Genomic DNA, 26,202 nt, shown 5'->3' with positions numbered 1-26,202 from the left:
TCCTCAGCTCTGAAAGAATGCTTGTATTTAGGGTGATAATATTTGTAATAACAGCTGAGATAATGGAGAGAAGCATTTCATTATGAGGTTCTCTTTCATCCTCTTGAAATTTATCTTGTGTGCTTTATCCATATTAGATTGTTTATTTACCTAACATAACAATGTCATTTTGTGGCTCTGGACAAATTTCTTAGAAGGCACAGCATTACTCTGGGTTCTACTTACTACTAGCCTGAGCATTAGAACTTAGGAAAAAATTAAAGTGACATTTGAAACAGTCTATTTTGCTTGTTTTGTTTTTGATACAGAATTGAATTGAATGAAATTCAGGTGACTTATTATGTAACAGTCAAGAAGGAGGGAAACAGTAATCAGGCTCTTAGGAACGGTAATAAGGCTGTTACCAATAATAAGTAACAATTATTTAACTGTTCTTTGTGCTAAGTTCTTTATATGTATTGTTGTATTACATCCCAACAATTAACTTTTGAGCTGTGTGAGCAAGATTTAAAAGGATCAGATAATTCATACAAGGCCCAACAGCTTATAAATGGCAGATTCTTACCAAGGATTTGTATTCTGTGGCTTAGTTTTTTACTATTAAACTGTGTTTCTACCTAACTCAGACCAACAGGCATTCTAACAGTAAGTCTGAAGCAAGGTGGAGGAGGATGAAATAAGTGAAGAGAGACACAAGTGCAAGGGTGGAGAGCTTTTAAAGAAGGAATGTCAAATTATATTTCTAGAGCAAGCTAAATAATATGAAATAAATAGGAAGAAAATAAAGGTTTGGGTAAATAGCATAGGCTAAGATCCTGTTTTCGTTTCTTGAATGCTATAACAAATACCATGCAATGGATTGGCTTTCATAATGGAAGTTTGGCGCACTGTTTTGAGGCTAGAAGTCCAAATTGAGTCATTAATAAGACAATGCTTTCTCTCAGTCCTTTTCTGTCATGTGGCAATGCACATGGTAGCCTCTCCTGGCTTCTCTCTGGGTCCCTTTTACTTCCAGCTTCTGGGTGTTCCCTGTGACTTTCTCTCTAAGGCCTTCTCTGTAAGACCTCCAGTAATAGGATTAAGACCCGTCATGACTCAGTTGGGCCACACCTTAACTGAAATAAACTCATCAAAAGATCTTGTTTCAAGAGTTCATACCTACAGGAATGGATTAATTAAGAATATATTTTTCTAGGGTACATAGCTCCAAGCCACCACAGACAGAGTACTAATGTTTTCATTCCCTGGATGTTCATTACATATATGTACAGCTATAGTATCAGAACCCGTTTTTCTATCACTGTGGCCCTTTAAAGGTCTAAGATAGTGTCAGAGACTGGTCTTAGGAAATTTTACTAAAGTCAGAAGTGTCCAAACATCTGATGCCTAATTATAAAATGGATGTTATGAATAAAGCTTATTTACATGAAAAGAAAAAATGTTGACTTCCTATACCACCCCCATCCTCAACCCCATTTCAGCCTTTCCTTTAACCAGATAGATGTGTTAAAAAAATGGAGCCAGTCTGTTATGACAGAAACTTTGCTTATATTTGGAGATGTTTACCTGGGAGGTTTTTGTTATTCTCCTGAGTTTATATATGGCATCTAGTGACAATTCAGGTCAACATTTAGATGCTTGGACCCTCCTCCATATTTACCATCTACATGAACAAATATTCAGAATTGCATAGATCTTATCCATGGCAAGTTTTTGAGTTCCTTATTACCCTCTGTTTTGTTTCTTTTTAAGTTTTTTTTGTGTGTGTGGGTTTTTTTCTTTTTTGAATACCATATGGTGTTTGAGAGGTGAGGTGATTGTCAGATTGGCAGTAAAAACAGCTATTAAGGCTATTAAGAGACTGGAGTTCATGAATGGGGACAGAGTTTGGTGGTAATGGAATTAAGAGGACAGGACTAGGGAGAGGGATTTAGGATTCAAGGGGATATTCTTTTTGAAGGGAAAGTGATGTCTTCAGGGCCTAAAATTCTTATATTCATTTCTTTAGTCACCTTTGTTGATTCTTCCCTGAAAAAGAAGTTCCTGTAATATTGAAATAAGGTACATGTTCTCTCCTCTTTGTGGTAGTTGGGGGCTTGATTCCTTATCAGATAACACAGTTGCTTGAGACTCATTCAAGTGGGATTACACTTCCATTGCCTTGTGAAAAAAAGATGAGTGTATTTCAAAATCTCCAAATTTCTAAGTATCACTAGAGAATGGAAAAGTTTTAAACACATAGTTCTGACTACTGATGAAATTGTTATTTCATAGCACTTTCTTTTCCAGAAGCTAACGATTTATAGTGTGTAAGAAACCAAAATAAGTACAAAAACATCTATAAAGGGAATATTTTGTACCTTGAAATGTGATTTTCTTTTTTCCCATCCCCTGTGAATTTGATTTTTGTTATTGAATTTCATGTTCTCCTTATACTTAATCATTTGTAGCATGGCTGAACTAAAGGTAAAATTATGCCTTCTTTTTTCTGTGGCATAAAATAGTTTTTTGTATCATTCTGACCTCAAAAAATGAAATATGAGAATTAGGGATTTAAAATATTTGAACCACATAAAGTTAAGGGGGTAAGGGCTGGGAAAGTCCTTGGCTCCTAAATCTAATAAAATTCAATTATATGTTTTCCTCTCAAGGCATTACACTCTAACCTTTTATCTCTGTCTTGTCATTTATAGCATCTGTCATTCATATACTCTCCTTTTAAAAAATAGTTTACTTTTTCCTACCTTAGCAAAGAATAAAATCCACTTTCTTTCCTGTATCCATCTCCGAATTATGGATTACCATAATTCTACTTCCTGTTCTGCCACTGCTTTGTTTAAAGAATAATATTTACAATTTTGCCTCATTTCAGACAGAATGATTCCATAGCTTTTTAAGATAAGAGTGAGGAGCTTCCCAGTCATTTACTTCAAATTATATTCTTTTTGTTTCATCTAATATTGAAAGTTTGTTCCCTTTATTGCACTGTTTCATGTCCTGGTCCCATTCACTTCAAGTTGTAAAGTCTGGCTATTTTTTTTATCCATCTGGGGCTTCTGCATAAATCTTAAAAGAAGCAGTTATCCCGTTTGTGTAAACTTGTAAATTCTGATAATCAATTTAAATCTGAAATTTAAATATCTTTTAGTGGCAATAATTAATACTGAAATTCAGTATAAGCAGAAAATTGTTAATATGTTTTTTCTGCTGAGGTTAAAATGACTGGATGAAAAGCCACTGAATACAGATTATTATGCTTGCTTATATAAAAAGGGTTTTTCTCTTGTGAATATATTGAGGTTATTCTTTGAAACTTTGAAATGTCATATTCAGATACTGTAATGTGTTGGGAGAAGGCCAGTTATGGAATAATTACAACAAAAATTTGCATGACTATAAAATATGGTTATTTATCTATTTCCCTCTGTACAGGACACTGGTAAAAATTAATTAATTAATGTCCACAGAATGCTGTCAGAAAAAGAAAATTCTGTCAGGATGAGAAGACTCAATGGTAGTAGACCATTATTAATCATAAAAGAAAATGTAACATTATTTGGCTAAAACATTTTGATATGATAAAAACATATGGGGTGGACCACAGTGGCTCAGCAGGCAGAGTTCTCGCCTGCCATGCTGGAGACCCGGGTTTAACTGCCAGTGCCTGCCCATTCCAAAAACAAAAATAAAAACAGATGACTCTTGAAAGCTAAATGAACTTTCTAATGGGAAAGGACAGGATGGTGTATTGTTCTAGAATTGAACAAGGACCCTGTTTTAATCCCAGTTCCAACATTTACTCATGGCGTGATTATAAGGCAATTCATTTAATTACCTTGATCCTCAATTTTGTCATTTGTAAAATGGAAATAATAATACCTCAAAAGTTTTGTTCTATAGATTAAAAAAGATAAGATGTAAAATTCCTAGCACACTGTTGATATTTAATATTCAGAGTTACTGTTGGTAAGAATATGATAATAGTAATAATGTGCTAATGGACCAGATGAATTTTTATTAAGGTACAATTTTATTGCTCACTGTGGTTATTTCATGTTTTATGTAGCTATAGTTTTAAAATTAATTTAAGCAAAGCACTGGAAAGTCATTGTGCTCTTTGTAGAATAACAAAAAATATTGTTATGCTTAATTTCAGTGTCCAATACACTGACAACTTTTTTTTAAAGAACATAGGACTATAGTGTGTCTGTGTGTGTGAGAAAAAGAAAGGAAGAGAGAGAGAATAAGAGAAAGAAGAGAGAGAAAACTACGAATGCATGCATTCACAAAATATAAAGTAAGCTCTAAAACTAAGCATAATCAGGATCAAACTTTTTTATGTTGCTATTTTTATTATTTTTCTTTTTGAAAATCTTCTCACGCTCATATCAACATCTGTGAAAAATTTCGGTGCAAAATTACTTCGAAGCTGTCAACCATTACCTCATTTTCACCCCACAAATTGAAGAAACATAGATTATTTCAGTGGCAGAACATCTCTCACAATCTCATTAGAGAACCAATCCAGGAATGAGGTTTGATAATAATTATTGTATTAATTGCTTGCTAAAATAATACTAGATTTTGTTTTTTTCTGTATTAAGTCACATCTGTGAATGTTTATCCTGAAACCCTACCAATTTTATTTTTACTAGGATATGTGGGGAAAAGCAGTAGATCTGTTATCTGCAGGCCCAGGTTTGAGATTAGTCTCTGCTACTTACTAAACTCTTTGACAATCAGCAAGTCAAAGCCTTTATGAGTTTTTGTTTCTTTTTCTGTGAAATATTTCCCATTGCACCTATTTTTCTTTCTTCCAATTAACATTTATAGAACCTTTGTGGCATAGGTCTAGTATTTGAGTACGCGAAATTAATGAAATTCAGCTCTTGCCCTCAAGTAGTTCCTAATCTAGTATGTGTATAAAACTTTCTATGCTTTAAGTGCAGGGATTGGTGCATAAACAGATAAATTGTAATATGATATGATGATAGGCAAGATAGCTAATTTTTTTTTTTTTTTTTTTTTTTTAAAGGAAAGACAGAGAGAAAGAAGGAAGGATAGAAGGAAGGAAGAGAGGAAGAAAGGGAAACATCTTTTAAACATTTTCTTGTTTTATTGTATTTTTGTTTCTCCGTTTTCGTTACATGGGCTGGGGCCGGGAATCGAACCGAGGTCCTCCGGCATAGCAGGCAAGCACTTTGCCCGCTGAGCCACCGCGGCCCGCCAAGATAGCTAATTTTTAATGAGCATTTGCTATGTACTAGACCGTATTCCAACCGTTTTTCATGTTTTACCTTATTTAATCCTTGTAACTACCTCATGGGGTAGATACTATTATTGTCCTCCTCTTCCAGAGAATTAAGTAACTTGCCAAAGAGGACATATCTAGTCAGTACAGAGTCAAAATGTGAACTCAAGGAGTGTCGTTTTAGAGCCATTCTCTTGACCTCTGTGCTATCCCACTTCTCATTATGGTGAATTTCGTGTAATGATTATTAGAAAGCAAAAAAATATTAAGGAAAGTTAGAACAGTGATTTACTAGATTTGCTGTTGACTAGCAAATTGTTCACAGAAGAGTTGATATTTGATTTGGATCTTAAAAGCAGTATAGGAATTTAAAATGCTAGGGGTCACTGATATTTGTGCAGGGAGTAACAGCATGTAATGTGAAAGGTAAAGGCACAATATTTATAAAAAGCTTTCTAAAACGGTGACATCTAATATATGTATAAGGACTAAAGATTATTATACTCTTTCAGTGTCTCATACTGAACCCCTTCCGCCCTCCACCAGGCTACCACCCACCCAGAGCCACCACCCCTCAGCCCACATCCCACAAGCTGGATGCCCTGTGCCCACCCCTACACACTCCCACATCTTCAGCCAGGCCCTCTGGATCCCTCCACATGCACCAGGACATCCCAGCACCTTGCCCACCACCCCTGTGCCCCAGCCTCCATGCCACCTAGGTTACACCCTGATACCCATGACCTCCACGCCACATATCCACCCACATCCTACCTGAACACCAGCCCTCATGCATCCACACATTCTCCCTATCCATGTCCCACTGTGCTCTACCTCTTTGTCCCCCATGCCACACCCTGCTCCTGTGCTCCAAGGTCTGCCTGACCTGCACCCCATACCCTCAGTTCCCGCACCGCAACTCCACAACCCTACGACCCATGCCCCATGCTCACAAGCACTAGCAAAGCGTCCCCACCTTATGTCTGCAATGCATCACTGCATTGTTGTGCCCCACCCTGTGCCCTGAATCCTGCTCCACATCTATCCCACAGATACAGAGCTTTAGCCTTCTGAAGGAAATCAACTTTCAAAGTAAACATTATCAAGATATTTAATTATGGACAGGCCACTGTGGCTCAGCAGGCAGAATTCTTGCCTGCCAAGCCAGAAACTCAGGTTCAATTCCTGATGCCTGTGTATGTTAAAAAAAAAAAAAAAAAAAAAAAAGATATTTCATTGCCACAAAGGCAAGAGGAGGTCACTAAGCATATTATGATGCAGATAGATATAGCCCAGCCTACTGACCAAGTTAAAACACCAGGTGAGACACAGACTTTGGAACAACTAATCAGAGATGTTCATATAACTCTACTAAATAAAATAAAAATGGGATGGGGCGGGCCACGGTGGCTCAGCAGGCAGCGTTTTCGCCTCCCATGCTAGAGACCTGGGTTCAATTCCTGGTGCCTGCCCATGCAAAAAAAAAAAATCTCTTATAAAATGAATGGGATGGCTAATGACATGAAGTAGATCAAGAAGACACTAGAAGAGCATAAAGAGAAATTTGAAAGAATAAATAGAAAAATAGCAGATATCACAGAGATTAAAGATACTGTAGACCAAATAAAAAATAAGACATACAGCAGCAGATTTGAAGAGGAAGAAGAAAGAATAAGCAAACTAAAGGCCAGGACAACTGATTCCGAACACACAAAACAGCAAATGTCAGAAAAGATGGAAAAATTTGAGTTGGATCTCAGGGAAATGATGGAAAAACAAAGCATACAAATATAATAATCATTGGTGTTCCAGAAAGAAAAGAGAAGAGTAAAGGGCTAGGATGAGTAGTTGAGGATATAATAGGGAAAACTTCTCAACCCTTATAAAGGACATAAATATGTAAATCAAAGAAGCCCAACAAGCTCCAAATAGAATAAATCCGAATAGGCTTTCCCCAAGACACATATTATTCAGTCTGTCAAATGTTGAAGAGAAGTAGAAAATCCTGAAAGCGGCAAAAGACAAACAATCTTCTACATACAAGGGTAACCACATAAGACTGAGTTCAGACTGCTCAATTGGCACTATGGAGGCAAGAAGACAGTGGTATGATATATTTAAGATCCTAAAAGAGAGAAACTTCCAGCTAAGAATTCTGTACCCAGTCAAATTGTTCTTCAAAACTGAGGGAGAGATTAAAATTTTCACACACAAGTCCTGAGAGAATTTGTCAACAAGAGACTGGCCCTACAAGAAATACTAAAGGGAGTTCTGCCAGTTGGAAAAAAAAAAAAAGAGAGAAGAGGAATGTCTGGAGGAGGGCACAGAATTGATGAGTATCAGTAAGGGTCACTGAAAGGATAAAAAGAGAAAGAAAAGAATATATAGATCTGACAAATAAAATCCTAAAGAGACGATGGTGGTGGACTCCAGAAATGCTTCTAAGTAATAACTTCGAGTGTTAACAGACTAAATTTACCAATTAAAAGATACAGATTAGCAGAATAAATTAAGAAAATCTGGCTATATGCTGCTTACAAGAGACTCAGTTTAGACACAAGGATACAAATAGATTGAAACTGAAAGGATGGAAAAAGATGTTCCATGCAAGTTGTAACCAAAAGAAAACAGAAGTAGCTGTACTAATATTGGACGAAATAGACTTTGAATGTAAAGGCATCATAAGAGACAAAGAAGGACACTGTGCTGGTTCGAAACAATGTATGGACCCTAGAAAAGCCATGTTTTAATCCTAATCCCATTTTGTAAAGGCAGCCGTTTTTCTAATCCCTATTCAGTGTTGTAAATTTGAAACTGTAATTAGATCTCCCTGGAGATGTGATTTAGTCAAGAGTGATTGTTAAATTGGGTTAGGTGACAACATGTCTCCACCCATTTGGGTGGGTCTTGATAAGTTTCTGGCATCCTATAAAAGAGGAAACATTTTGGAGAATGAAGATTCGGAGAGAGCAGAGAACGCTGCAGCACCATGAAACAGAGAGTCCATCAGCTAGCGACTTTTGGAAATGAAGAAGGAAAATGCCTCCCGGGGAGTTCATGAAGCAGGAAGGCAGGAGAGAAAGCTAGCAGATGACACCGTGTTCACCATGTGCCCTTCCAGCTGAGACAGAAACCCTGACTGTGTTTGCCATGTGCCTTCTTACTAGAGAGATAGACCCTGAATTTCATTGGACTTCTTGAACCAAGGTATCTTTCCATAGATGCTTTAGATTGGACATTTCTGTTGAGTTGCTTTTGTTGAGACATTTTCTCGGCCTTAGAATTATGAACTAGCAACTTATTAAATTCCTGTTTTTAAAAGACATTCTGTTTCTGATATATTGCATTCTGGCAGCTAGCAAACTAGAACAGATACTATATATGAATAAAAGGGACAATTCACCAAGAAAAAATAACAATCATAAATGTTTATGCTCCCAATCAAGGAGCTTCAAAATGCACGAGACAGACATTGACAATACTGAAAGGAGCAATAGGCGTTTCAACAATAATAGTAAGAGATTTCAATACACCACTCTCCTTTATAGATGAAACAACCAGAGACACAATTAACAAGGAAATAGAGAAGTTAAACAACTTGATAAATGAATTAGACCTAACAGACATATGTAGGTCATTACACCACAAAGACACCAGGATATACATTCTTGTCTGTTACTCATGGAACATTCTGCAGGATAGATCATATGCTGGGGCACAAAACGCATCTTTACAAACTTAAAAACACTGAAATTGTACAAGGCACCTTCTTTGATCACAATGGAATGAAGTTGGATATCAAAAACCACCAAAGAATGAGAACTTTCACAAATATTTGGAGATTAAATAGTGCTCTTAACCTGTGGGTCAAAGAAGAAATTGCTAGAGAAACAAATACCTGAGAGAGTTCAAATAGAGTCAAGACGCTACTCTGGAGGTCACTCTTAAGCAAGTTTCAGTTAGATATTGTTCCGTATCATAGCTTGCCAAATGGTCAATCTTAAAGAACACTTAGGGAAATATATAAGAATCTATGAAGGTTCCATGCACTGGGGTAACTTTCCAGAAACTTGCAACCTCCAGATGGGTCCCTGGACCAGGTAAGTACTGAAACAGAGGGGCCAGCCTCTCCAGAATATCAACTAGTTCCATCACCATATGCGATATTATTGACAGCCCCTTCCAACATGAAAAATTTAGAATAGGCATAGCCCAAATATCCTTAAAGAGTGGAATAGAAAGATCAAAGATATTGGTGGAGATATACAGAGAAGGTAGTGTTTAACAAGCGGGTATGATTGCGGAATCATTATACTGATATTTCTTTTAGTCTCCAGAACCTTAGAGCAGGTAGAAGTAAAAACCTAAAATTGTGGAATTGTAACCCATACCAAACTGTGACATCTGTTCTACAACTAATTTTGCACTGTGCTTTGCAATTTATTACTTTTTTGTATATCTTCTATTTTTCATGCACACATGAAGAAGTTGATTGTGATGATAAAAAAATATTCCTTCTAGCCTTCAATGTTGTAGAGCAGCTAAAAGGAAAAATCTGAGATGATGATATGGTAGCCATGACAAACTCTGGGATCTGTACTATAACTATTGGTTGAAGAATGTTTTAAAAACTATTGCTTTTTTCTTTCTTTGCTTTGTATAGGTATTATATTATACAATTTTAAAAGTTAAAAAAAAAAGAATGTATGGAATGTTCATGGAAATTTAAAAGAGGAATAATGCCTTGATTTTCTCCAGTTATCTGTTGTCCATTTATCACAAGTATTTCCTTAGGATTGAATGATCTGAATGTGGCCAGCCACAAAATCAAGCTTTAGCTTTTAACGTAGTTATCCTGTATGGTATTCTACACCCAAGTATAGATGCTGAAATTAGATGAGGTTATAGAAATCTATAACAATCGCATGTGCTTTGGAGCCAACTTTTCTTCAGTAATGTAACACACGTTGTTCCTATACCTCTCCATCCCCCCCCCCCCCCCTTTTTCTACTTATTAGAATGTATATCTGCATATATTGTATGTCCAGGACCATCAATTGGTCATACTTTTTATACATTTGCATTTTAGCATCTATAGGAAGCGAGAATTGAAGTTACATAAGAAATAGTATAGTACAATAGTAGTGGCATTTATAATTTTCCAAGTGATTACCTTTTACTGGAGGTCTTTATTTTTATGCTTCTTTGAGCCACTCTCTAGTATCATTTCTATTCAGTCTGAGAATTCTTTCATTATTGCTTGTAGAGCAGCTGTAGTAGCACAAATTTTCTTAGCTTTTGTTTATCTGGGAATGTTTTTCTCTGTCCCTCTTTTTTGAAATGACCTCTTCCTGGATGTAAAATTCTTCATTGGTAATTGTATTCTTTCCATACTTTAAATATTTTGTACCCCTGGTTTTGTGCCTCCATGGTTTCTAATGAGAAATTGGCACTTGATCTTACTGTGGTTCCTTATACAAAATTCATTGTTTTTCTCTTGCATGTTCCAGAAATTCCCCCTTTGTCCTTTGCAGTGGACAGTTTGATTACTTTGTGTCTGGGTGTGGTTCTCTTTGAATTTATCAAACTGTTTGAGGTTTATTATGCTTCTTGAATTTATATATTAGTGTCTTTTGTTAAATTCGGGAGATTTTCTGCCATTATTTCTTTGAATAGTCATTCTTCTGCTTTCCCTCTTTCTTCTCCTATTGGAGAGTCCCATAATGTGCTTATTGGTTTGCTTGATGGTATCCCACAGGTCTGTTAGTCTCTGTTCATTTTTTAAATTCTTTTGTCTTTCTGGTCCTCAGCCTGAGACATTTCAGTTATCTTGTTTTTGACTTCACTTTTTCTTTCTTCTGCCACCTGCAATCTGCTGTTGCAACCACCTAGGGAATTTTTAATTTCACTTATTGTGTTCTTTATGTCTAATATTTGTCTCGAGAGTTTCCCATGTTATTCATTCATTCTTTTTCTCATATCTTTTAGTAATTTCTCCATGTTTTCCTTTATTTTCTTCATCATATTAAAGGTCATAATTTTAAAGTCTGTCTGGTGGGTGCAAAGTGTGATCCCCTTCAGTTAATGAATTCTAGATTTTTATGTTATTCCTTTAGATGAGTCATCATTTTCTGTTTCTTGTTTCCCCTTGAAATCTTTTGTTGCACACTCTACATTTTAATATATTAAGGTGTTAAATCTGGGATTTAAACCCTGACCTCTCCCTTAATTAAGTTTGTATCCAGCTAGTGATGTGACAAAGATTTTCTTGAATGCCTGGAGTTAATCAAAACAAACAAAATAAGGCAAAAAGCACCTTTCACTTTCTTTGCAAGTTGATTCTCCTTTGGCTGGTGATCTCTTTCAGAGCTTAGCCTTCCCATTAAAGCAGATCATCCAGAAGAAAATGGTAACGCAGGGTACTCTGTGTTAGCCTAAACAGGGGCTGAAGTTGAGGAGATTGCATCTTCCTGTGGGCTTGTGCTTACTGGAGTACCCAGGAATTCCCAGTTTACAGTCCACAGAAATTTGAGTGAATGCCCCCTCTATGCCCCTTGGAACATTCCTGGGTGCTGTTTTCAGTGATTTAATGAAGGTAATCCTTTGACCCAGTCCGTTTAAAATTAGTTGTTTCTAACTCTGTCCCTAGTGTCTGCAAGTGCCTGCTCTCCCTTCAGGACAAACTGTGATGGCAAACTTAAGGCACAATTAGAGCTCGGTCTCAGAATCCCACCTGATGGATTGACACTAACATACATGCTCCGAATTATGCACATATGGGCCACTCTGTTCCCTTTGAAAAAGAGTCAGGGGTCCACAGTGGGAGTGCAAGCTGGCTTCACCCATTTTGTGTAGGGAGATGGGGTCTGAAACTAGCAAGAGTGCCAGGAACTTCTGTGACATTTCGAGCTGTGTTTTCTTAAAGCAACACTTGCCTGATTAATGTAGCCCTTTAACAGTTTCCTGTAGTTTTTAGGAGGTTACTGTTTATAAGATTCCTCTGTTGCCTTTGCCTCAGGGTGGTTGAAACAGTGGCCACCCTCAGAGCCCGCTCCCAGTGATCTAAAGTAGATTATCAGAGATAGAGATCTGGAATCAGACCACACAAACCCAGAATTTAGAGGACTAGTTCTTTTATGTCCCAGCCTAGCATTAGCAAGCTGTGCCAGGAGCTGAAATTCCAGTTTTCACTGCAGCTGGCCACGAGCCTAGGTGAAGGCAGGTGGTAACTGCTACAGGAGGGTAAAACTCATGGGTCTTCATCACAAACTACCCACCTCTTCCTCCTGCTCCTCCCTGGATGCTGAATGGTATTTCCGTAGACTCCAGAGTTTCACGGTGGTTGTTTCAGATAATTCCTGCTGGTTCGGTAGTTGTTTTGGTGGAAGGACTGGTTCCCAGAACTTCCTACTCTGCCGTCTTCCCGCAATTCTCTTGCAGGATATTTTTTAAAGGAACTTTTCTACATCATGCTACATAATACATGATCAAGTTATAATATGATAAAAGTGCTATACAAAATTCTAAATATTTAGAAACAATGAGTATGTTCTATAGAATGTCATATTTGAGGAAATGTTATAATACCTTGAGAAAGTATTTGCCTGCTGTTCTAAATAGTACATTGTGCAAAAAAAAAAAAAAAAAGTTCCTGAGAGATGCTGTTTTCATTTAATCTCCCCCAGCACTGTACCAATTGATTCATTTTTTCATTGGCTTGTGTGTATGTGTGTGTATATCAGTAATTCTCTAACACAAGCTATCCTCACAGTCATCTGAGAATGCTGTTAAATTGGAGATTCTTGAGGCCTAGCCTTTAGACATTCTGACTTAATTATAGAGTTCACAAGCTTGAAGTTTTAAAATTGTTTTTATAGAGATGGTTCTGGTAATCTGTCAGGTATGGAAACTACTAATATAAATGGATGTTTTGTCTTATTAGAGAAGTTGTAAATCTTTTTGGAAGGAGGCAGAATGACCATTGAACTGATTGATCAGCTCCATGCACTTTGGCAACCAAAAGTTAATCAGAAAATAATAAATAACTCAAATAAAATAGATTAATTTTAAGCTAAAGATACCTTAGAAATGAAAATAACAGACTCCAGATTCAGAAAGACATTATTTATTGAATTTCTTAACTAATCAGGTATATACTATACATTTTTAAGGATTTTGGAGAACTAATGCTATTTAAATGGAATTGACATAATTATAATCCTACTTAATGAAGAAAAAATGTAGTTTTTTATTTTATTTCCTAATAATGGTTTAGTGCTTTGATTTCCTATGTAGAAATTTCGTAAATCGCCTACCTTCCTTTCCCCAACATACATATACATGTTTAGGATTTGTTCTACATATGTAATAACCATCTATTAACCTATTTCAGGCTGAATAAATTGTTGCAAGAACAATCCTCTGGTATAGAAAGCAGCTTACAGAACTGTCCTACAGAATGCTGTGGAAGAGCTGTCAAGTTAGTGTCTGGAGCAAGAGATGGCTAACTGTAGGACATATAGTATGATGTCAGAACCATAAGGAAACTATTCCCTAGAGAAGAGAGAACCCTCAGTACCATGTAAATGAGGGAATTCCTAGGGCCACAGATGCATGCATAAGACAAGACACGTGCTCAGAAAAGTTGTAGGGAGGCCTATACACTTTGGCTTGAAGCTTTTCTCTAAACTGATTGTATTGATAAGGTCCGAAAGGTGGAACAGTTGCACAAATCAGTCTGCAAAAACTGGTGTTTTCAGTTTGCTAAAGTTGCCAAAATGCAATACAACAGAAGTGGGTTGGCTTTTACAGTGGGGATTTCTTAGTTTACAAATTTACAGTTCTGAGACCATGAAAATTTCCAAATTAAGGCATCAAGAGGAAGATACCTTCTCTGAAGGAAGGCTGTTGGCATCCAGGGTTCCTTGGTCACATGAGAAGCACATAGCCAGTGTCTGCTGTACGTCGCTCTGGATTCCCTTGCTTTCAGCTTTTGATCCTTGTGGCTTTCTCTCTGAGCATCTGTGCATCCTCTCTTAGCATCTTTGGGCATTTCAGTCTTGATGTTTTTGCCTTTTATCCTCTCATAAAGACCTCCAGTAAAGAGGCGTAAGACCTATCTTGAATTGGGTGGGTAAATCTCAGTTGAAACAACCTAATCAAAAGCTCTCACCCACAGTAAGTCTGCCTCACAAGAATGGATTAAAAGAACATGGCCTCAGGGGTGTAAACCTCCCTGGCAATGTCGGACAGAAATCCTGGGATGAGACCAGACTGACATCAAGGGATTAAGAAACCTTCATGACCAATAGAGGAAAGAGAGAAATGAGACAAAATAAAGTGTCAGTGATTGAGAAATTTCAAACCAAGCTGACAGGTTATCCTGGAGGTTATTCCTACACATTATATAGATATCCCCTTTTTAACTTACGGTGTATTGGAGTGGCTGGAGGGAAGTACCTGAACTGTAGAGCCTTGTTCCAGTAGCCTTGTTTCTTGGAAATGATTGTATAATGATATAGCTTTTACAATGTGACTGTGTGACTATGAAAACTTTGTGTTTGTTACTTTTAACTAGGGTATGGGCAAATGAGTAAAAAATATGGATTAAAAAAATAAACAAATAACAGGGAAACAAAGCTTAAGACAAATTGGGTAGATGGAAATACCTAGTGGTCAGTGAGAAAGAGGGGTGAGGAGTATGATATGTATGAGTTTCTTCATTATTTTTTATTTCTTTTTCTGGAGTGATGCAAATGTTCAAAATAGTGATTGTGGTGATGAATACACGACTATGTGATGATATTGTGAGCCATTGATTGCATACCATGTGTGGAATGTTGGTAGGTTAAGAATGTATGTTTTTACGTTTTATTACTAAAAATATTTTTAAAAAAATAAAAAGAAGAAGAAGAAGAAGAAGAACATGGCCTGGAGTATATAACAGCCCCAAACTACCACAGCTGGGAAAGGTGTTTTCTTTTGTCCTTTGGTGGGGGGGGGGGGGGGAAGGGCACTTAGCTCCTGACATTCAAGAAAAGCTCTCTCATAAGGCTAGCTTGATACAAGCTTAAAGGAAAGATGCATCATAGTCTAAATTCACAGTAGTAACACTGAAATACCAAAATTTCCAGGTTTCAATAGAAGCTCATAAAACATACGAAGAAATTTTCTCCCAGGAAAAGGAATTAAACCGTTATAAACCATCAATGAGGAATACCACATCTGGGACATACCAGATAATGAAAGACTTAACAAACTGTTCTAAATATGCTGAAAGAACTAAAGAAAAATATGGATAAAGAATTAAAGGAAATAAGGAAAATAAGTGAGCCAAAGAGATTATCAATAGAGATGGAAATTATGAAAAGAAACGAAAGAGAGCTTGAAGACCACAGTGACAGAAATTAAAAATTCCTTAGAAGGATTCAACAACAGAGTGGAACTGGCAGAAGAATCAGAGAACTTGAAGATAAGATAATTGAAATTATTCAGTCTGAGAATCAGAGAGAAGAATAAAGAAAAATGAGCAGAGCCTGAGTAATCTATGGAACACCATAAAGCATACCAATATATGCATTGTGGGAATCCCAGGAAGAAAAGAGAAAATAGTAAAACAAAAATAATGGCTGAAAACATCCCAAATTTAATGAAAGACATGAATATACACATCTAAGATGATCAGTAAACTCCAAATAGGATAAACCCAAAATGACCCACAGCACACTGTCATAATCAAACCACTGAATGCCAAAGATAGAGAATTCTGAAAGCCGGGTATAAGGGAGGGTCAATAAGATTAAGTATCAATTTTTTCCATGGAAACCATGGGGGCCTAAAGGCAGTGGAAGATGTATTTAAAGTGCTGAAAGCAAAAATTGCCAACTAAGAATTCTATATCTGGCAAAACTGTATTTCAAAAATGCGAGAGAGATAAAGACATTCCCAGTTAAATAAAAATTTAGGGACTTCATCACCACTACAAGATAGGCTAAAGAGAGTTCGGCAGATTACAAGGAAAGAGCAACAATGATTTGTAACCCCATTACTTCCTAAAGGTGTAAAAGGCAAAGGTATAAACTGTAATAATAAATCAGTGGTTTTAGACTCATATATAAATATGTGATTTGTGACAAGAACTGCATAAAATTGGAGTAGCGAAGGGGTATAGAAACATAGTTTGTGTATACTATTGAAATAAAAGTTGGTATCAAAACAACAAGTATTGTTATAGATTAAGTTTAAGCCCCATGATAATTATTTTTAAAATATTGGAGAATATGATAGTTTGTCGCGACAGAAATTAAAGTACAAGTTGCCAGGGGCAGGGGTCATGGGGAATTAATGCATAATGTATATAGGGTTTTTGTTTGGGAAGAGGGGACAGTTTTAGTAGTGGAAGGTAGTGAGATAATCATAATATTATAAATGTGATTAATCCCATTGAATGGTATGCTTGAAGTGGTTAAGATGGGAACGTTTATGCTTTATATATGTGCCCATTTTTTATTTAAAGCAACTAAAGAGACAATGACAAAATGTTAAAATTAGTAGATTTGCGTACCTGGGGTGGTTGTGATAAGTTGGAGATCTCTGTATGGGGTTATATTATTTTTGTGACTCTCTAGTTTGAAATTACTTCAAAATAAAATGTAAAAAAAAAAAAGTACTAAAGAACTAAAGATGTATTTTTTTTGTTTGTTTCAGTTTCCTTTCTCTGATTTGTCCTGTAACTTCTGAGTAATATTTACCATGTTCCTTTTGTATAAGTGCACATTGTTCAAGTTTTAACTGTCCTGCTGGATGTTTTTTGGGGGGGAAGCCAAAGTAATGATTTTCTCCAAAACTGGGAAAGAAAAAGTACAATCGTCAAAGAAAAAGCATAACTTAACAGTATACATTACTTGGGAGGATGGGGTAGAGGTTAGAGGTGATGCTTCACAATTGTCATTTGCATTTGAATTTTTGTTACTTGCGTTAAGAATTTAGCTTTCCGGGCGGGCCGCGGTGGCTCAGCGGGCAAGAGTGCTTGCCTGCCATGCCGGAGGACCCCGGTTCGATTCCCGGCCCCAACCCATGTAAAAAACAAACAAACAAACAAAATATAATAAAAATAAGAAAATGTTTCCCTTTCTTCCTCCCTTCCTTCCTTCTCTGTCTTTCTTTCCTTCCTTTCCTCCCTCTCTCTTTAAAAAAAAAAAAAAAAAAAAAAAAAAAAAAAAAGAATTTAGCTTTCCTACTGTAGAGTTGAAGCTATAGAAACAAAATCTGTAAATTCTGTGGGTGTGCCTCCTCTTTGCATTCATTAGTATTTAACTTCCTATGAGACTTCTAGTACTTTTTTGCGTACTTTATCTTAAAGGAATCTGTATACCTAGACAGGGTGTATAGTAGCAATTCCCGGTCCTCAGTGCTGTTAAGCAACTGAGCAGCCTCAGATCTATTTTGGGGCTATGTATTAGAATTGATTTTTCTGTCTAGAGAAAGCCATTATATATAAATGATAATAGTAATTGTATATTACTCAGAATTAGAAAACTAGTTCACTCTCACACTAATGGTTGTTTAAAATAATAATGAATTATGGTTGCAGTGTCATATTGCCTCATGTAAAGAAATGTATTTGCTCTCTGTTGACTTTTTACATTGACCTAGTACTTTATTAAAATTTGTTTAAGGTAAATTATTTCCTATGAACTTTGAATTGAAAATAACCTTTTAATTGTTTCAGCACTTTGTTTTTGAAGGGGAACATAGATTTCTGATTTAAAAAAATCTATTTTAATAGGTGATTTTGTTTTGAATTTTAATATTTACACTTTTTTTAATCTTAGCATTTTCTACCTATTTCATGGTCAAATGAAGACTAATTGGGAAATTATAAAGCAGTTTGATAAAATGGCATACTTTATAAGAATGATCTTCCACTGTTTTGGGGAATGATTGCCCATTTTTCTATATATTTGAAATGACATTATCACTTTCCCAAGAACCTCAAGGAAGATGATTTCGTATTCTCTATAATATCTTCTTTCAGAAGAAGAGGGAAATAGTCATTGTTGTATTCTCCCCCCTTTTCCTCCTTCTTTTCTCCTTTTCAATTCCTTGATTCTTTGAATCTTTGATTCTTCTTCGATGATTCCTCTTTGTTCCTACTGACAACACTGATTGTGTACAAATCTTATGTCAGACTTTGTGCTAAGCATTCATGTTATGTTATCTTATAACTTTATGAAGTATATTCTCCTGTTATTTCCATTTTTATATGAGAAAAGTGAGATGTAGAATAAATAAGTTGCCCTAAAGTGTACAGCTAGTAAGTGATTGACCTAGGATTTAATTCCAGATCTGACATCATTTAATGATTTATGAATATATATACTAAGCCCATAGTGGGTGCTCAATAAATATTTTTTGACTTAAGAAAAAACTGTTATGAATGTATCATCTGATTTATACCTACTAGATAAAAGAAGTTTATATGTTGCTAAATTTTTCCTTTTCCGGTAGGAGAAAAGACTAAAAGAAAGGGAAGCCAGAAGAGAAGCAAACAACAGAGAAACAAAGGTAAGGGTTATATTTTATTCCAAAGCATAATTTATAATGTTGAAGTAGAATTAAATACTCCTCTTTTTTTTTTTTTACATGGGCAGGCACTGGAAGTTGAACCCAGGTCTCCAGCATGGCAGGCAGGAACTCTGCCTGCTGAGCCACCGTGGCCTGCCCTAAATACTCTTCTTTTTAGTATGCATTTTACATTCCTTTTGTGTATCATGACATTGGAGTTTAAGCTCATGTGTGCCTATCATTTTCTTTCTCCTGTTCGTTTCCTCTGTGTTACTGAATGAAAAATGTGTAAGAATTTGTTTTATCGGGCTTTGCTCTAGTACTCACCCTCCTTTATATGTTATTTTGTTTCATTAAATACAAGAGGTAGTTGACTGTTGGCCAGGCTTGACAGAATTGTAAACTATATCACCTTTTAGACTAGTTGGACGGCTTCTGTGAACCCAATTTGATAATAGGTAACCCTGAAAGCTTTTGGTTTCTTCAAGTCAGCTTATAGAATCTAGGGGAAAGCTCTTTATCTCTTACCATCACTGTATTTTATAAATAGTAATTTTCACCTCATATATATGTATGTATAATACTGTTCTATTTTGCTAGCTGATGAAATGCAATATACCAGAAACAGAATGGCTTTTAAAAGGGGAATTTAAGAAATTGCTCGTTTACAGTTCTAAGGCTGAGAAAATGTCCCAATTAAAACAAGTCTATAGAAATGTCCAATCAGAGGCATCCAGGGAAAGATACCTTGATTCAAGAAGGCCGATGAAGTTCAGGGTTTCTCTCTCAAGTGTGAAGGCACATGGCGAACACAGTCACAGTTTCTCTCTCATCTGGAAAGGCACATGGTGAACATGGTCAGGGTTCCTCTCTCATCTGGAAGGGCACATGGCAGACATGGCATCATCTGCTAGCTTCTTCTCCTGGCTTCCTGTTTCATGAAGCTCCCTGGGAGACATTTTCCTTCTTCATCTCCAAAGGTCGCTGGCTGGTGGACTCTGCTTCTCATGGCTATGTCATTCGTTCTGCTCTCTCTGAATCTTTTTAATTCTCCAAAATGTTTCCTTTTTTTATAGGACTCCAGAAACTTATCAAGACCCACCCAAATGGGTGGAGACATGTTGTCACCTAATCCAGCTTAACAGCCACTCTTGATTAAATCACATCTCCAGGGAGATGATCTGAATACAGTTTCAAACATACAGTATTGAATAGGGATTATTCTGCCTTTATAAAATGGGATTTTGATTAAAACATGGCTTTTCTAGGGTCTATACATCCTTTCAAACTAGCACAAATACCATGCTTGCATACCTATGATTTTTATCTGGCCTATTTGACACTAAGAGGAGTTCACCTTTTGCATTTTGAAGTCTTTTAGTAAAATGATTTCCTGGAATCTGGGCCCAGTAACATATGTCGTTTTTTAGCCCATATCACATTGTGCTGTGACCTACTGGCTGTGATTTCTCCTTGGCAGTTAGCAAAGATCTGAATCCCTTGAGTAAGCCCATAATGTTCTTTGTTATTTTTTTTCTTGCTGGCCGTAGCGCTTAGCGAGCAGGTCTAAGATGATAACTCATGCTATAGTTCTGAAGTAGGAAGCAGTAACTCCGCAGTGTGAGATGAAAAGACTGCTTATATTCAGTGTTAAATATTACTCTGCCTTCAAAGGTGCCCGAAAATGAGAACTATGGTGTGTGTAGTCTGTTAAATCAAGTAGTATATTCTATCTATGCTTTTAAAGTCAGACATGAACCTCCATGGCATGGCATTTAAGAACATAGTAAGTCTAATGTAAGCATTTATTATTTATGAATATTTCCTGTTTGGCATAAAGCATAATCCAATTCTATTTCAATAAGAAGACCTCATTTTTGTATTTAAAAATTGTAAAATGGAAGGTAGAATCTGGAGCTAAATAAAGCTGTTACTGCTTTTGCTTTGCATGTATTCATACATATTTGTGTATATGAGTAGATGTATATTTCTTTTGTCCTTGTGGGTGCTGTCTGCCTTATCTTTCATTGTGTTTTAAACTATAAGAAATTGTTCTCACCTTTAAATCTGCCCCCTGGAAACCTCTTCTTTTATTTCCCTGTAAATTGGTGTGTGTATTTGGTTTTAATGCTTTGTCACCTGGGGACATAAATAAACAAATGAAAGCTGTACAGGCCATCAGAGAGTGGTTTTCCTATTGCAGCAGCTCTCTAGTGTGACCTCCTCAAGCCAAGTCCATCCCTCTGCTCCTCACTGCCCTCCCTCCCCGGTGTTTGTCACTGATGTTCATTCCCTGGCATATAAGAAAGGAGGGGGACTTTCTTGTCAAGAGAAGATTTCATTTCTATATAACCACTAAGAATTTGTACTAGGAATAAAAAGAAGAGTCTGCAGCTGATATGGCTTTGTTGCTCAGCAAAGAGCTTTAAATAAATAGACAGAGGCTCTTTTTTATTATTGCTGTGAATAGTTATGCTACCTCCATTTCACATCCCTTGTTACATGAGTGCTCAGAGATGGCAGTCTTTGTAAGAGTGATATTACCAGAGAGATAAGTAGACTGTTTCTAGCCAGAATTCAGACATTCCCCAAGACAGTAAGAACTGGCAGCAATAACAGGTTCAGGAAGACTGACAGAGCCCAAGGAATTAGCTTGAATCAATCTTTTTGCACTCAGCTTCTTTCAAAATGAAAGTAGTGGGCCCTCAAGGCTTTTCAAGTACCCCTTTGGAAACAACCCATAGGATGTTATTTAGAGAGCCCAAAGTTCTTAGATATCTAAGAAGAAATATATGATGTTCATGATCCGATTCCCCACTGTGTGTGTGTGTTACACAAATATGACTTTAATGGATGGATGCAACTTAGGTAGTTTTAGAATAAACTTAGTCTTCTCTTTAATCTCTTTTTAAAATGTAATCATTTTGTCCCTCAAGGATGTTGTCTCCCAAAACACTTTAGTCAGATTCAATCTAGAGCCATCGCCTTGATTCTTGAACCTTGAAGATATCCAGAAGATACCTTAATGGTCAGGTAAAATGGTATATGAAGAATTAATATGCTAGGAAGTATAGTCTTTTAAGGAATCAGTGCATAGATATTGAAAGCATCAGAAAGGGAGAACCAACATAGCTGTCCTCTTTTTACCTTGTTTTGTTCTCCGTTTAGTAAACATCATGTTTTTATTACATTTCCATTACATGTTATTTTTTATATTTTATTACAGTCTTTTACATGAGGAAGAATATAGAATACAGGATTAAAAAAGAATTATTTGGTAAAGTTAGTAAACTTTTCTTTATTTCCCAGAAAAGGGAAGGCTTGATAGGTAAGTTTTCAATTTTATAAATGATGATTGCTCATTATCTCCAACCTGGAATATATTGAGAGTATTCCTAAGAAAAAGTTGCTTTAAAATATGAGTAGGGTAAAATAAGTTGAGCAGACCTCTCAGGATTCTGATATAACTTTCTATTAAAAGATAAATCTGAGGGCGGGCCACGGTGGCTCAGCAGGTAAGAGTGCTTGCCTGCCATGCCTGAGGACCTGGGCTTGATTCCCGGTGCCTACCCATGTAAAAAATAAAATAAAATAAAAGATAAATCTGAGATCTGCCTGACATATTTTATATGCAGTGCAACTGGAAGAGAAACATGAAGCTGACACTCACTCTCAAGAGGGTTTTCTGGGTACCTTATATTTAGTAATTTGGGATATGTATAGGTCTCTGGGTGTCAAAACATTGTTCAGCAGAGAAGTATTTCAACTGCATATTAGAATTGATTTGGTTTATCTAATAACATGTACATATTCTTATAAATTAGAAATTTTAAACTGAAATCTGAAAAAAATAGTTGTAGCAGTAGTCAGTAGACCACATTGCTTTTTGGGTTAGGGAGGTTTTTTAGTTCTGGAAATATGCCTTCTCATTATCTGGCTAGACTTCCTCATGTTCCTTTCTTGGATTTTGCAGAAATGTAAAGAAAAGGATTAACAGTACTGAAACTCAAGGAGATAGATCCTCAGAAATAATTCAGTTCTCTGCTGGTTTTGAAAAGAAAATAAAGTTTATTCAACAAAAGAAATTTGTTAGTTGATAAAACTGCAGAGTTTGAAGGAGCAAAGAGTAGGAAATAACTGGAAAAGTTGCATCACTTTTAATAAAACAGATAATGTTCATAATTCTCGTTTTTTAGACGTGGAAAAAATTATGTTGCTATAACTAAGATGATACATGTTTTGAGGTTGAAGTTTTAAGGAGATTGTAATTTTCAACTTTTTTTTCACTTTTTGGTTTTTATTTCTCTTTGATTTTAATGACCATACAGCACTTTCTTTACTTAATAAAAAGTGGGCTTAGGGAATAGTTTCTTGGATACCTACTGTGGTCAGGGTACTAGCAGAAAAGTGGCTTGGAGGCTAGTTCTTTCATCATGGGAGGTCTAAAAAATAGAAGTTGCCTGAGAGTTGTTGTAGACTGGTTTATTTATCTTCTGGTCTGTAAAACTTTTCCTTTGGCCCACCAATAATTTCATAAAGCAAAGCTAAATTTATTTATTTTAATATTATGTTCTTCCTACTTTTTTTGGTGCTAAATTGTCCTTTCAATATGTGGTAGATAGTAAGAGTGATGTTATCTGGTTGATGATTTTTTTTTTTTAAGTCGTTACTTGATATATCAGTTTCCTAGGGCTGCCCTAACAAAGTACCACCAACTACATGGCTTTAAACAGCAGAAACTTACTCTGTTCAGTTCTGGAAGCTAGAAGTCCTAAATCAAGGTATTGGCAGGGTCATCCTCTCTCTAAAGGCTCTAAGGAAGAAGTCCTTTGCCTCTTCTTAACTTCTGATTGTGACCGAGAATCTGTGGCCATCTATAGCTTGTAGCTGCATAACTCCAGAATTTGCCTCCATCGTCACATGCCCTTCTGCCCTGTGTGTCTCTGTCTCTATGTCTTTTAGTCATGTTGGACTAGGGCCCACACTGTTTCAGTATGGCCTCATCTTAACCTTATTACATCTATGAGGACTGTATTTCCAGGTATGGTCTCATTCTTTAATAAGAGATTAGGACTTCCTCTTATCTTTTAGGGGAACATAATTCAACCCATAATACTTAACAAAGTTAAAGTCCCGTGTCAGTCATTGAGAATCTTTTTTGAACTTGTGCTGGTCCATTAAATGGACCAGATTGTGGCATCCATTGATCTACTCCAATAGTTTTCCATGGGTAGGCACCGGGAATTGAGCCCGGGTCCTTTGGCATCGCAGGCAAACATTCCTGCCTGCTGAGCCACCATGGCCCACTCCAATAGTTTTAAAAAGTATGTGGACTGGGCTGTAGAAGTTCTGTAGGAGTGTTCAGGGGCTCCCTGGACAGGGTCATTTGAATAGTACTCTAGGCTCCTATTTTATCTTCAAACAGAGCAGCTCCAAATTTTCCTACGTGTATATGGAATTCCCAGGGATGCTTTTGTGTGGTAAAAAATTGTTCTACCCAAATACATAAGTAATACATAATATTTTAAAAGTACCCAAGTAAATTAAAGCTAAAGGTGTGTACATGCCTTGCCCAACATCACTAACTTCTTTGATGGTAGAACTTGTATATGCACCTATGTTCCCTGATTCATAACTACTTGGTATTGTTATTATCCTATCCCATTTATTTTTTACCCTATTTATTTTTCATTCTTCTCCCTACAAAACCAAGTCTCACCTATGTTACATGAGCTAGTGACTGTGCGTAGGGAATTACTAATAGCAAATCCAGTATACACTAAGGAAGGCAAGCACTCTGAGCTGGGTCTGTAGAGAACAGTCGGTGTCTGAAAGTGTTGAGTAACTCTGGGCATGTTATTTCCCTTACTAGGCTTCTTCTCACCATGTGTAAAATTAACAATGTATATTTCATAGTTACTTTTAATCATGTTTACATTCCTATGGTCCTGAGTAATCTTGATCTGAGCTGAGATATGTAGTGAAAGGTATGAATTGTTCCAACACACTACCTCGTATAGATCCTCAGTCTTTCTCATTTGCCAATAACTACTTTTTTTCTCATGTCTTACTGTGGGCTTATCTGCTAAATGATTATCTTATTAAAGAGTTATAAATAGGACATTAATAATTGTTGGTAATGATTGTTCCTGACTTTTCTAGGTCTTAGGCCTTTGCATTTATATATCTTCTGCAGTGCTTTATTGCCTAACAACAAATTTAAAATTTTCAGTGCGGGGGGGTGGGGGTGGAGGGGAGGAATGCCTCATCATTCCATCTGCTTCACAGTGTACTATCTCTTCTCTCATTTTTCCTTTTTTGGCATTTTTTGAAAATTTCCTGGTCTGTTTCTTTGTCCTTAATATAATCAGAACTTTAAGGGCTGTAGAGAATCAGTTTATTTTAAACCAAACCACTTTTGATAAAATTAATAACAGGATAATGGAAGCATAATTATGTTTATAGTTCTACTACCCAAGGAAAGCAAAGATGTTCCCTGGAAGTAAATTGCTCTCCCATTTGAAGTGACTGAACTCTTCCATTGCACCATTTGCTGCACTGATATAGTCATTTTTTTAATAGTCCCTCAAATGAGTCATTCAGTTTCTCTGAGTGAACTGTTCAAATAATACTTTGTTTTAGTGCTATAATAAAACTCATTATGCTATTCTACTACTTTTTTAATAAACACTCTTGAGTCTTTTAGATGACTTGTGAGTTTCCCTTTAATAACTTGCTAAGGTAGCTATGAAAAGCCAAGTTTTTATTTGTGATTTTAGTGTTGGTTTGGTTTGTTTGGGGATTAATGTAGTGTGCTTTTTAAAATTTTTTCCTTTCTTTGGTGATAAAGAAGAGGAAAGGAGTTACAGTGTTTGAACTTGTAGCCATTCTCAGTTATTTAAAAGGTGATTTCAGTGTTCCCTTTTCAGAGGACTGTCCTTCTCAAGTCATGAAGATTTTAAGTTAACTATAGGAGAGGGAAGCGTGCTGGTTGTGATGTAATCCTCATGGTGAATGCCTGCTGTTTTTTTTAAGACTCAGCTTAAGGGTTATTTCTTTTATGAAGAATTTTCTGATCCTTTCAGATATATTTGACTCCTGCTTTTGTAACTTCTAATCTCCAATGTTGAGCATCTCACATAGTTTATAGCCCTTACTTGGGTGCACATCTGGCTCTCCTGTTTGGGGTGTCTGTTTTTCTATGTATGCTTATCACTTATCACAGTGCTTGCTCCACAGTAAGTACTTAATACATATTTGAATGAAGAAAAGTGAGTGGGTAAATGAATGAATGGCTTAAAGGACACAAAACAGACTTAAACCGTAATGCACAACAATCACTATTAATGATTAAACTTCAAACCTTAATCATACAGTCATTATTT

The 26,202-nt window shown here is 36.3% G+C and overlaps 1 protein-coding gene across 1 annotated transcript in view; it reads left to right on the top strand.

Annotated features, from left to right (window-relative positions):
* The window catches only part of DDX10 (DEAD-box helicase 10), a 368,946-nt gene that overhangs the window by 226,906 nt on the left and 115,838 nt on the right, over window positions 1-26,202 (top strand). The window contains exon 16 of the mRNA XM_077113037.1: window positions 18,761-18,817. Coding sequence (XP_076969152.1) covers window positions 18,761-18,817 — 57 coding nt within the window. The remainder of the gene's footprint in view (window positions 1-18,760; window positions 18,818-26,202) is intronic.

The sequence above is a fragment of the Tamandua tetradactyla genome, chromosome 8 (assembly GCF_023851605.1).
Source record: "Tamandua tetradactyla isolate mTamTet1 chromosome 8, mTamTet1.pri, whole genome shotgun sequence".
Taxonomy (NCBI): domain Eukaryota; kingdom Metazoa; phylum Chordata; class Mammalia; order Pilosa; family Myrmecophagidae; genus Tamandua; species Tamandua tetradactyla.
The sequence above is the reverse complement of the archived record's forward strand: the minus strand, read 5'-3'. Positions and strand labels throughout refer to the sequence as shown.